The 12,776-nt window shown below is 45.0% G+C and overlaps 1 protein-coding gene across 2 annotated transcripts in view; it reads right to left on the bottom strand.

The window, feature by feature from the left end:
• tgfbr1b (transforming growth factor, beta receptor 1 b) overlaps positions 1 to 7,520 on the bottom strand; it is a 53,008-nt gene extending 45,488 nt beyond the window's left edge. For both annotated transcript variants that reach the window (XM_035998113.1, XM_031320452.2), the window contains exon 1: positions 7,404 to 7,520. In XM_035998113.1, coding sequence (XP_035854006.1) covers positions 7,404 to 7,467 — 64 coding nt within the window. In that variant the 5' untranslated portion in view covers positions 7,468 to 7,520. The remainder of the gene's footprint in view (positions 1 to 7,403) is intronic.
• Between the last annotated feature and the right edge of the window lie 5,256 nt (positions 7,521 to 12,776).

The raw sequence follows: 12,776 nt of genomic DNA, 5'->3' as shown, positions 1-12,776 counted from the left end.
CATCTCAGCAGTGATATAGACTCTCTGTTCATGTATATTGCACATCCATCGACTTACTTGCACCTCACTACGTGCCGGAATTTGTAATGCCCACTTATTCTGCACTTTATGTAGCATATTGTATTCTGTCTTCTTGTACTGTACTGAATGTGAAACTATTTGTTGTCTTGCAACGCCTACGCTTTTCTTGGCCAGGTCGCCGTTGCAAATGAGAACCTGTCAATGGCCTACTTGGTTAAATAAAGGTTAAATAAAAAAAATGAATAAAGATGTCAATGTGTGGAGACATTTGTATGCATAGATTCAAATGTGTGAAAAATGGTTTCGTGTTTTAAAAAGATTTGCACAAATCATTTCCAATGTGCGAGTGTTACACACCTATCCGTTTGGGGGGTTCACACACACAACTCAAATGTACGTGTGAAACTTCACAGCCACAACTCAGATCTACAAGTATACCTACTTATAATGGGCAGGTTCAGAGGAGTTTAAAATGCAGGCCAAATCCATCAGTGTTTCCTCTATGTTGACATTACCGGCCCGCCACGGTAAAATTTCTGCCGCCACGGTATCAGAAACAGGGCAGACGCACAACAGGGTTTCCGCTATGTACACCATCGCTGCTCCTTCAGCTGTTTATGAAAAGTCATAAAGTCGTAACTACACGACTCTGCAGAGCCGTGTGCTCTACTGAACTCAAGCAAACTGTCGCTCTCTCTCCCCTTTAGGGTGAGCAACCACTGACATACATATACATATATACACACACACACTTTTTTATATATATATATATATATATATATATATATATATATATATATATATATATATATATATATATATATATATATATATACACACACACACACATATATAAAATGGACCAACAGATCCCGTTGCTCCGGATGGAGACCAGTGAAGGATATTAGAAGCAACAATCCGCACTCACGCGTGTCCCGTGAAATATGACAGCTACAGTTTATTGGGAAATAGCATTGTGGACACTGAAGTTGATGAATTTACTGTTTATCAGACCCCAGATGAGACGAGAAGCTAAAATATTAACGTTAGCGAACACTGCGGTGACGGTCCCTCTGCCTCCGATTCCAAAAAATCCTCGAAGCAAAATTCTTTGCCTCGAAGCTTCGTTAAATCAATGTAATTAAGGTTGTACGGCTCACTGCGTTTCCGCACCGAGGATTATTACTAGCGCGCACAACAGGTTGACGCTTCTGTGGACACAAGACCGTTTATATGCTGTCTATGCCCGAGACTGACGGCCCAGATTACAAATGAAGGAAGACGAAAATAGCGAGGGTCTAAGAGAAGAGACAGGCGAGAGAAAACGACAGAAAGTTTGGGATCATTTTAAGCTGCAAACATGCTGCTACATCATCTCTGTAGAAAACATCCAGTCTACTCATCCATTCCACGGAGCGAACCCGACACAAGGTAGCTAACTAACGTCTGCTGCTCTCATCCACCGCGCTGTTTTACACAACTAGTCTACAGCATGCTACTCTGCAAATAGCCATGTTTTACCAACAAGCTAAAACGAGAGCTGTCGGTTTGTAGTCTAACTGTTTATTAGTTTGCTACTAATCTTTGGAAACTCAGCTGCTGCCGGAGACAAACCGGCTCCTCCCCCCAGCATGGCCACTTAATATGCACGTGAATGACGTCACCATGCCGGTGATGTGTGCATTCTTTATTCTGTCTCCTCACTGTGTATTAGGCTTCTTAAAATGTGTCCCCCAGAACAGTGTAGTTGAATAGCCCTGCTGTAAGCTTTGTACCGTCACATTTACCCTCTGGTTAGTGAACAGCTCTTTTGCATATCCAGTGCAAAGAGCCAGAGGCAAGAAGGGGAAGGGGGTGAAAAATATTAACATTTGGGCCACCAAAAATGTACTTTTTTCAAGGGTCTTGGAAACCTGTCTTTTGTGTATATATACAAAAGACAGGTTTCCTTTTTTTTTTTTTTTTTTTTAGTAAACAGCAATAATAAATATTTACTCTAGCTGTTTACTAAGTATTTCTTACTAAGTATTTCTTATCCGATTACTCGATTAATCGATGAAAAAATCGGTAGAATACTCCATTACTAAAATAATCGATAGCTGCAGCCCTAGCTGTATTCCTCCGACACACTGTATTAACGTTAGTTTTAAAACGCTTTCCAGGTTAGTGGGGGGTGCATACCGCTCAAAACCAACATGAAAAAACGTAATGTTCACTCAGCGTTTTGTTTTGTTGTTAAACTATGTGTAAAATTAGTGGTGACGTTAAATCACCCTACGGTACCGTCTATTTGCAGGATGGTTTCAAGGTAACGGTCGGTAGCTAACATTAGCAGATAAGCCCGTACTTTTTGACTTTTGACTTTTTTGAAGTTCTGGATTGACCCAACAGAGATTTACTACCAATACGTCTGACATGAACTCTCACAGAAATAGAATCGGCAGCAGAGAGCAGGGTGGGGGGGGAGTGGGGGGGCATTCATTAACGCCCTGCTGCTTTTCAATCCGTTGGCTACTGGCATGGCTACAACCACTCAAATTAGTCCTGGTTCTTTGGGCCGGGACAACGGGCGCCCAGGGTCACCCGCATGCCTGGCATTCCTCCGCTGTACGGACATACACAGCCAGGAAACAACGCTACACAAGCAGCTCACACACACACACACAACACACACAAACATGGCCCCCGCAGCCTGGTGGGAGGAGGAGGAGGAGGAGGAGGGGGGGGCATGGTGCAGAGGAAAGGATGAAATATCAAGCTAAAAAACTCAACGACAGGATCTCGACATCTGTTGAACCCTACAGAAAAGAGGAAGCACGGCTGAGAAATATCCCATCATGACCTGCTGTAGTTCTAAAGTGGGTTAGCTGGTCATTTCAAGAGACAAGTCTCGTTTTCTCTTTTTTAAACTTTACTATTACTCTTTATTAAAGCTATAAGTATTGCTTATCCGATTACTCGATTAAATCAATAATACAGATAGATATAATGATCTAGAGGTGCTACGATGAATCGATGAATCGATTAGTTGTCAACTATTAAATTAATCGCCACCTATTTTGATAATCGATTAATCGTTTGAGTCATTTTTTTAATTTAAAAAAAAAATCAGATTTCTCTGATTCCAACTTGTTAAATGTGATTATCTTCTAGTTTCTTCTCTCCTCTGTGACAGTAAACTGAATATCTTTGAGTTTTGGACAAAACAAGATATTTGAGGACGTCCTCTTAGGCTTTGGGAAACACTGATCCACATTTTTCACCATGTTTTGACATTTTTATAGATCAAACAACTAATCGAGAAAATAATCGACAGATTAATCGACTATGAAAATGATCGTTAGTTGCAGCCCTATAATGATCAATGGAATACTGGACTCTAACTAATCCATAGCTGCAGCCCTAATCTCCGTAATGATCAACACTATGACTATGTTAACATGTACATCAGTGTTTTAATCTCCATACAGGCAGACAGCTGATGCCAGGGCGGGGCCATGAGGCTGATAAATAATGTCAAGATGTTAGGCTACGCCACAATATGTACATCTCCATATCTTCACATTTTCTCTAGAAATACATCCGTTTGATTTGAAAACGTCGATGCGTGTGATCATACCAGCGAGATGATTCTAGCAAACTCATCTGAATTCAGAATGAACGCAGCTCGTACATGACAAATTAGAAGGCTTTCATTTTGAGGGGGTTCAACCAGGGGGCACGTTCAATCTCAAAACGGCGTGCGCCGTTTCGCAACGGTTTCCGTGTTGAACATCGTGGTCCCTCTGAACGGTGTGAAACGGCGTTGCGTTCTGTTTTCTCTGGTTCGGTGGGGCGTGTCTCTCGTTTACTGGCTGCGTCCCAGGTGATACCCAATCAGCAGAGACCTGTCTGTAAAGTCGTGGTAAAAAGGCAGAGAGCTTGCGCACACAGCAGGGTGTTCCACGCATCCCCGTTTCAGTTTTAAAAAAACTCGACTGGAAGTGGATCACTATCCCCTCAGTCCCTACAAGTACCCTCTGAATAACAACAGACGAGCTGCTGAGATAGGAAAACTGTGAAAACGGTCGGACACAAGTGAGACGGCTCCACCGACAGCTCTGCAAATGGACTAACACGTCTTGAAAATCACGGGATGGGCTTTTTGAGACACAGCCTCATTAAAATGAGAAGTGGATTCCAATGACGCAGTTTCAGCACATGCCTTGTGTTATTTCCTGTTTTTTGCATTCAAAGTGCCAAAACACGGCGACGCCTTCCTTTGTAGGCTACACAGTGTATACTATGCAATGTGAAAGTGGAACACACTGTAGGGTATATCTCCGAGAATTCATAGTTATTTCAGGAATCTCATACACCAGTAGGGCACCCTGGAGCATAGAGAGATGCACCGATCCACTTTTCTTCTGTTCCAATCCGAAACCTGGTTAAATAAAAATATTAAAAACGTACAAAGCAATGAATTTGAAGTGTAGGTTGAGCAGGCAATACATACAGCCAGCTGTTACAGTGGTGCTCATAAGTTTATGAACCCATGCTAAAGTTGACTAAAAAGAGGAATAAAATCACCTTTTGGGAATTGATCTTAATGCCTTAATTAAAAAAAATGAGGAAAAATCCAACCTTTAAGGACACTAATTTTCTTTGTGAATGAATAATGTATCGTGAATAAATAAATCTTCTTCCTTAAAATACAGGGGGCATAAGTAAGTACACTCCTATGTTAAATTCCCATAGAGGCAGGCAGATGTTTATTTTTAAAGGCCAGTTATTTCATGGATCCATATTTTAATTCCAAATGTCAAGGGAACTTTATCAGGATGCATAGTATCCTGGATCCATGAAATAACTGGCCTTTAAAAATAAAAATCTGCCTGCCTCTATGGGAATTTAACATAGGATTGTTAAATGGGAAACACCCCTGTATTTTAAGGAAGAACATTTATTTATTCATGATACATTATTCATTCACAAAGAAAATTGGTGTCCTTAAAGGCTGGATTTTTCCTCATTTTTTTTAATTAAAGGCATTAAGATCAACTTCCAAAAGATGATTTTTTTATTCTTCTTTTTAGTCAACTTTAGCATGGGTTCATAAACTTATGAGCACCACTGTATATGCACAGAAATGGATTTGATCAGTAATAAAAGACGAGACCAGAGGTGTGTTTGTGTCCGACGTTGAATAGTTGAAGTGTGAAAATACAGCCGGGAGTAATGTGTGATTTAGGGGCCCTAGAGTCAGACTCTCCTCGACCAGGTTCTGGCCCAACAGGCCAGGGGGACATTCTCCACCACCAGATTATGGAACCTGGATCGGTACGCGGATCACCGACGGCGGTATCAGCACCAGATAGCCATATTGGATCTGCCCCTTCTCTACTGGACAGTGGCTTGCATTTGACTGAGAGTGCTGACACAACAGTCATCCTTCAGACAAGCCACTCCAGCTAAACGTGGCCATTCACTTCCTGGGTCTAAAAGGGGGCAGCTGAAAGGGAGGGGGGGGCACACTGGTGACAGAGCCAATCAGGCTGGAGGAGGCTAAGAGTAATAGTGACACCTCCCAACTCAGCCCACTGCCAGCACTGGGCTGTGTGTGCGTGTGTGTGATGCTGCAGGGGTGTGGTGCTGAACACTGAACAGCGACCTGACGGTGTCAATGATTCCTATCGATGCTTCTGCGAATGTATATTCAATCTAAATGGTATTCATGTCACATGTATGAGCTGTGTGCTGGTGCACGATGCTTTGTTCACATTGTCTGCATCTCACGTTTTGGATTCTCTTCTGAAGTAACTGGTGGAGCTCCGAGCATGGAGCCAGCCATGACTATCCTGTTGATGGACAAAGAAAGCGGGATTCCCTCCCTTCTTGCCTGTCCTCGAGCCAACATATCAATTTAATAAGCAGCAGTCAGCTGCGTCTGAGGCAGCCGTGGGGTATCTGAGGACACAACGCTGCTTTCGGCATGGGGAGGTCCTGATGAGATCTGCTGACTGAAAAGCATGCTCTCTCTTTCGCGCTCCACACAAAGGAATGGCACACAAAGGAAGCGGTGAGTCTGTAAGTCAATAGAAAAACCACTATCTGCTGTTGGTACATAATATGAGGAAATCTGCTGACCACTGGAACACAAGGCACGCAGTCCCAGCTGCTAGATGAATACGAGAATAAAGCATGGATGGTAGCAGCGGTGTGTCAGGGCCATTCTCTGATCAGAGGAGCTAGAAATGCCGAATCCAATTCACAAATCTTGCAGGTAATTCAATCCTGCTTATCAGGAACCATAAGCATCCCGTTCCAAATGACTATTTAGGGGACTCCATCAGCATTAATGTGCCCAGTGGGTCTCCAGTCTTTAACATTTTCAGTCTCCTTCCGCTGCAATCACACTCAAAGTCCCTTAGAAACGTGTAAACCGAATAAAGCAGCATTACATGGGCACATCTTGAATGGAGTTTAGCTGTATACTGTTAGACTGAGAGGATGAAGAGATAGTGTCCTCCCTCTGAGAGACTGTAGTGCCCCCCCACCCAACACACACACACACACACACACACACACACACACACACACACACACACACACACACAGAACCTTAAGGGAACAACATGTTGAAAGAAAACTGTGTTACAGGCAGCAGGGCATGACACAGCCACCAGTTAACACTGCTAACAGCTCAATAACAAACCAGTTAGTTAGACAGACAGGGGAACGGACTCACAACGAATATTAACTCGAGAAAAGTCAGAAGTTTAATCGCACACTTCACTCAGAAAGAGTGTGCACAAACGTCGCTGGGCAGGATGCCCCTGTGTCTAGAAAAGAGAGAAAGAAAAACAGAAAGAGAGATATGAGACGGAGGATGTGAGCCCTCAGACCGCAGCTCAGCCCCGGGCTCCAGCTCCGGGAGAAGCTGTAGCCACACGGAATATGAACAAGTAGAGCCGCTGCCGCTGCCGCTGCTGGACAACAAAGCCAACCTCTACCGTTAACCTAACGCTAGTGATGCTGCTGCTTGCTGCCAACTTTTGTTGAGCGGAGGTTCTGCAGAGGACTGTTCCTCCGGACGGGCCCAAAGCTGAGCCGCAGTCCAGAGGCTGGTCCCGGCTACAGTCCACCCGGTAAGCCCGGTGTGAGTGACTTGTAGCTGCTTCCTCCTCTCCAGACAATAAACATTCCTCAGACAATAAACATTCCTCAGACATGCAGCAGCAGCAGGCTGGCCGCCGACCTGCGCCATCTTAGTTACACTCACTCACTGTGCTTTTTCACGATTCTTCAACAAAGAGCTTTCCGGCGGAGCTGGTCCGACCCGGGACCGTTACTTCCGACAAACACACGCCACAACTTAAGATGTACACACTTAAAGCTCTTACCGGTATGTTCTTGTATCCCTGTCCCGAACAGGAGGACGAACAGAAGACATGGTATTGCATCCATCGTGGCTACGAACCAATCTGCCAGCCGACTGCTAACTTCTCCCAGCGCTGAGGAAGGTAGACGCTGATTAGCTAATAGGGCCGCAAGTCCCGCCTCCCGAGCACTCGCTCGGGGAAAGATCGATGCTGATTTGCAGAGAGCCCTGCCACACCCCGCCCCAATGGAGCAACTCTACCACTGCTGTAAACAAACACTGTTGCTGTTCACAATAATGACAGAGTAGACTATTTAATGTATGCATCTAATATAAGTAGGCTATACATCTAATATAAGTATACATTTTATATAATACTTTTATTATATATTACCTCTGCAATAGATATGTTCTGATGCACGACACGTCCTAATCTTTCAACAACCACCTCATGAGCAAAACTCCTAAAACACAACCTATCATTACATCTGACTTAATACAAGATTTATTGCGTGTCAGCCTGAACCCAAAAGAAAACTCCAGTGTAGTCAAAGTGAAAACATAAGGGTGACTTCAACAGAATCCTCCACAGAAAAGGTTTCGAGCCAGAGGAAAAGAGTGAAGAAGAAAGGTGACACTCAGGTGATGGTCAAACAGAAAGAACATGTCACTGTGTCTCTGACTGAGGAAACATATGATAATCATAATAATAATAATAATAACAGCAGCAAACACACATACCATTCTTCCCCAGATAACATATCCTCAATGACATGCTGTGGCTAGGCCTGTGTGCATCTCTCCATATGTCAGTCTTTCACACACACACACACACACACACACACACACACACACACACACACACACACAAACACACTCCCTAGTCCCTGGAGAGTGGGACAGAGATTGATGATGGCCTGTTATTTGATGTCCAACTGAGATCTGCCTGGCCTTGCACACACACACACCCACACCCACACACACACACACACCCGCACCCACACCCACACCCACACACACACACACACACACACACACACACACACACACACACACATACACACACACACACACACAAACCTAAAAGCTTTGCCTAAAAGCTGGGGAATAAGAATGGTATGGAGAACACCTTCAGGAGATAGATGAATCATGTCAAGATACATATGTGGAATCTTATTTTAAATCCTAAATGTTATATTTACTTAAACAGATGTTTCTAAATGGAGGGCCCCTTCGGACACCCCATCCCCCTTAAGCACTCACACAAAGGCCCAGCTGCTCTCTGCAGTAGCCTAATCAAATGCTGTTCATGTCGTAGTGCTGATACCGGTTTTTATTTGCATTTACAATTTTGGCATTTAGCTGACGCATTCATCCAGAGTGACTTGCAATGTGTTGAACAGTAGAGAAAGCTCATATTTTGAATAGCAAAATAACAAGAAACCAAGAGGAAGCAGTGTAAAGGCCAGGGATGATATTGTTGTGAACACAACATGACGTTGCAAGGAAATAGGTGCAAATAAAGGATGAGTGGAGATTCAGTGGGGGATGTTCCCCCTCAGTGGTTCTGTCTGGAGTGAGTCCAGATGACCCAAGCGCTCTTTCATTAGTCAAATTAACATGTTCTCATCCAGGACAAGGAGGGGGAAAAGAGGAGCTATCACTCATCGTATTTTTAGGGTACAACACATGCACAGGAACATCTAGTCTGCTGAAAGGCTCAATAGTTGTCATGCTACCCCACCACTGTTACAGAGCATGAGGATTGAGTCGCTTCTTTTGCTATGTTCAACAATAGCTAACATGTCATTATATACGAGATGGACACATTGAAAGTTTAGGAGGGGTGGCTTTGTTCGTAAAGTGATCATACTTGAATTGTACAGCAGAGTCTGTCACTGTACTTACATACTTAAAAAGTTCTGTCAGGCCGAGCACGCCCAAAGTGCACCTTAACGGGGGGGGCTGCAACCCCTGCAGCTTTCACTTGGCAATAACCTTATACTCGTGAACAAACCAGTTCCTGTCTGCAAAAGCCAGAGAGCATTTGGGCCAGTCACCTTTGCGTTTTCCGACTGTAGTTTTCAAATGTAAAGATCAGAGTAAACACAGAGGAAAAGGTAAAGATGGCTAAGGCCTATGGCTACGATCCCGACTACGTGGACCACAAGACCATCTCTGCATCCATCTCCATCTCTACATCCTGGGGCGTCGGTCTGGGGGGAAAAAGGGGACTGAGTACAGAGGGCCCAAAAAGATGCTAGAATGAATAGCTGTGGATGCGGGGAAGGGCCCATAGAAAATGCCTTTCTACAGGGCCCAGAGGTTTGTGCTACGCCCCTGTCTACATCTGCTGGGCGTCCTGCTGGCCGGTGTGCAGGCGTGGGGCGGTGAGCTCGGTGGCCTCCGTGGCTCCTTGCCTGTGTGGGTTTCCAGCGGGATGTCCCGAGCTGTGGTGTCCTTTCCCAGAGACTTGGCTGGATCCTGGAGTGCCGGTGCCGTTCAACCTGCTGACTCTTTTTCTGTGTGCCGATCCGACGGCCACATTCTGCTTAATGATGAATAATACTTTTTATGAGGAAAATGACTTAATTCTTAATTTTTTAATACTGTGCAGAGTGAGTTTAATCTGACGCTTATTTTTGTTTTTCAGTTCAAATGTTTTGCATGATGATTTGAAATAAAAATAAAAATAAAATGATCTTTGTGTTGATTAATTGACAGACTATATACTGTATTCTGTTGATAGAGCAGGCTTTTAGCTGAATCATCAAATACAGAAAAATGCTATTTTATTTTGGAAAAAAAGGAAATGTTTGAACAGGAAAAAATAACACACAGCCTCTCTGCCCTGTAGTGTTTAACTAAAGGGAACGGACTGTGCCCTGTCCAGGGATCAGACTTCACCTGATATCTGGTGCTGTGGATGGAGCTCTGCCAGTCACAACACTGCTCTGCTTTTATTCTCTATTCTACAATCTGACCCAACCCTACAAAAGACTGACACCAGTTCTTACCAAACACTGCAAGAAACAAATGACGTATCCACCTCGCTGCTAGAATTGAGTGTTCTTCTACTGAGCTATGAGAAATGTGAGATATGATGTAAGATATGAGTAATGAGACTTTATCTTGGATGCTAGATTTAATCTAGCCTTTTTTATTGAAATAATTTCTTTTGACTTTTGAATTGTTAACAATAAAACACATGCAATCCTCTTTTCAAAAGTGTTTCTGTTGTTTCACTATTTTTCTGTTGTCATTGTATTATACATAAAACACACAAAAAGCAGCAAAGGGCCCATGCTCTCCCAGGTCCACACCTTGACCTATAGGAGGGGTGGCCCTCAGAAGTCCCAGAGGAGCTGGTAACTTTCCATCAAGTCAGGGACGATTTGTCCTGCTGGACCGATGTCTGTGTGTCTCGGGGACTCTGCACGGTCGTCCCCAGCACCCTGAGAGTGTGTATCCTGTCTATGGCACAGGCTAGGCATTGGGAAGGTGAAGCAACACTGCAGGGTTAAGTGTGGTGGCCCGGTATTGACAGATATATGGTACATGGACTGCATTTATATAGCGCTTTTCTAGTCCTAACAACTACTCAAAGCGCTTTACACACTACAGGCACCATTCACACACACATTCATACACTGTGGCCATACGAGGTGCCACCTGCTCATCAGTTAAATATTCACGGATATTCAACCACAGATGGCGCAGCATCGGGAGCAATTTAGGGTTCACTGTCTTGCCCAAGCGCACTTCGGCATGTTGACTGCAGGGACCAGCTCTACCTCTTGAGCCACAGCCGCCTGCAGAGACCATGATAAAAGCCTGCCTTGTCAGTGGGAAGACTGGCCCACCGCCGACACCATCTTTGCATTCACCACCCACAACATGGGAACACATACTCCCATAGATGTCCACCTGCATCAGCGTTACCTCATGGTAACCTACGACCTCCATTTAAAGTGGCCGGTGGTGGTTCCCAGAAGGTCTGTTACAGCTTGTCTCTCTGTTTGCTGGGTGGGGCATCACCCTAACACCATCACTACGGATAACAGCCCGCAGTTTGTTTCTGCTGAGTTTGCAACCTAAAGGCTCTGACACAGCAACCCGATGGCCGACAGTCGGCAGAAAAGGCTGATCAGTCAGCCCGTCTCTCAAAAAAGTGCCTCGGAACACACAGAAGCGACGCCGACTTGAGCGTACGTTCTGCGCGTGCGCGAGACGTAATACGTCTCCATAACAGATAATCTGTATTGTCGCCCAAAAAATGAAAACCGGAAATGACGGAACATCTCTCTAGACCTAGTAAACACAGAGCACGCTGTCGTCAGTCATTGTTTTCATCAGAGAGTGTTGATAGTAGTCAAGAAGGATCGTTGTTGTCATTATTCGCTGAACGGAAGAAAATACGATGGCTAGTAATCAGAAGATCCTGGCGTTGTCAGCTCTCGGGCTTCTTCTCGTGGAAGAAGCACTGACTCGCCAGTCAAGGGTTAGCACTCCACCAATCAGATTGGTCATTGAGTCCGACTTCCCACTGGCCGATTCAACAAGTCAAATTGGCCAAAATGGATGCCGACGGCTCCTCCGACTGACGACGGCATGGAACACACCGAACAGACTCGAGTCACCGACCTCGCCAGACTGTCCGACGGCTGATAATCGGGTTGGTGTGTCAGAGCCTTTAGTGGAGGACCAGGAACCGGGAACCACATTAGCACAGCCGTCTACCACCCGGAAGCAAACTGGTGGATGGTCTTCCCTTCTCAGCCACTCTGCCCTGCACCCTGCTGCACTAAAAGGCAACACCACACTCCATTACTGGCAGCTCCCAGCCCTATTGATGATGGGGGTGGGGGGGCTTTGGATCAGCTGCAGGCTCCTGCAGTTGTTGCACCAGCAGCAGCAGCGCCCCAACAGAGCGGCAAGATCACAGGCTGTCATCGTCGGATGAAACGGCAGTTTGACAATGGATGATGGGTGAGGCGCTTCACACAGCTGGACTTGGTCCGGTTTGCCGACATGGCCGAATAAATGAAGCGCTACATTTATTAACTGCCCCACAGTCATAGGGAGGCACATTTGTGTATCCTAGGATGGCCAAGGCATGACCCGCCCTACTCTGCCTCTGATTGACTGGTACCTGGTTTTTGTTGGTTGGATTGGTTAGGTTTAGGCAAGAGAAGTAAGAATGGTCAAGGTTAGGGTAAGAATGTCAGGGTTAGTTATCAGAGGAACCGTAAGGCAGAGTATGGTGGGACATTCCCCCACCATCCTAAGAAACGCAAATTTGCTTTAGGGAGGCTGCATCCTGAATCCTGTGTGTGGTTACAGGACTGGTTGTCAGTCAACATTTTACTGATATGTCCACTTGCCTCACATTGAC

The sequence above is a fragment of the Sander lucioperca genome, chromosome 23 (assembly GCF_008315115.2).
Source record: "Sander lucioperca isolate FBNREF2018 chromosome 23, SLUC_FBN_1.2, whole genome shotgun sequence".
NCBI classification, from domain to species: Eukaryota; Metazoa; Chordata; class Actinopteri; order Perciformes; family Percidae; genus Sander; species Sander lucioperca.
Note: the sequence above shows the minus strand (reverse complement) of the source record. Positions and strands in the feature narration are given on the sequence as shown.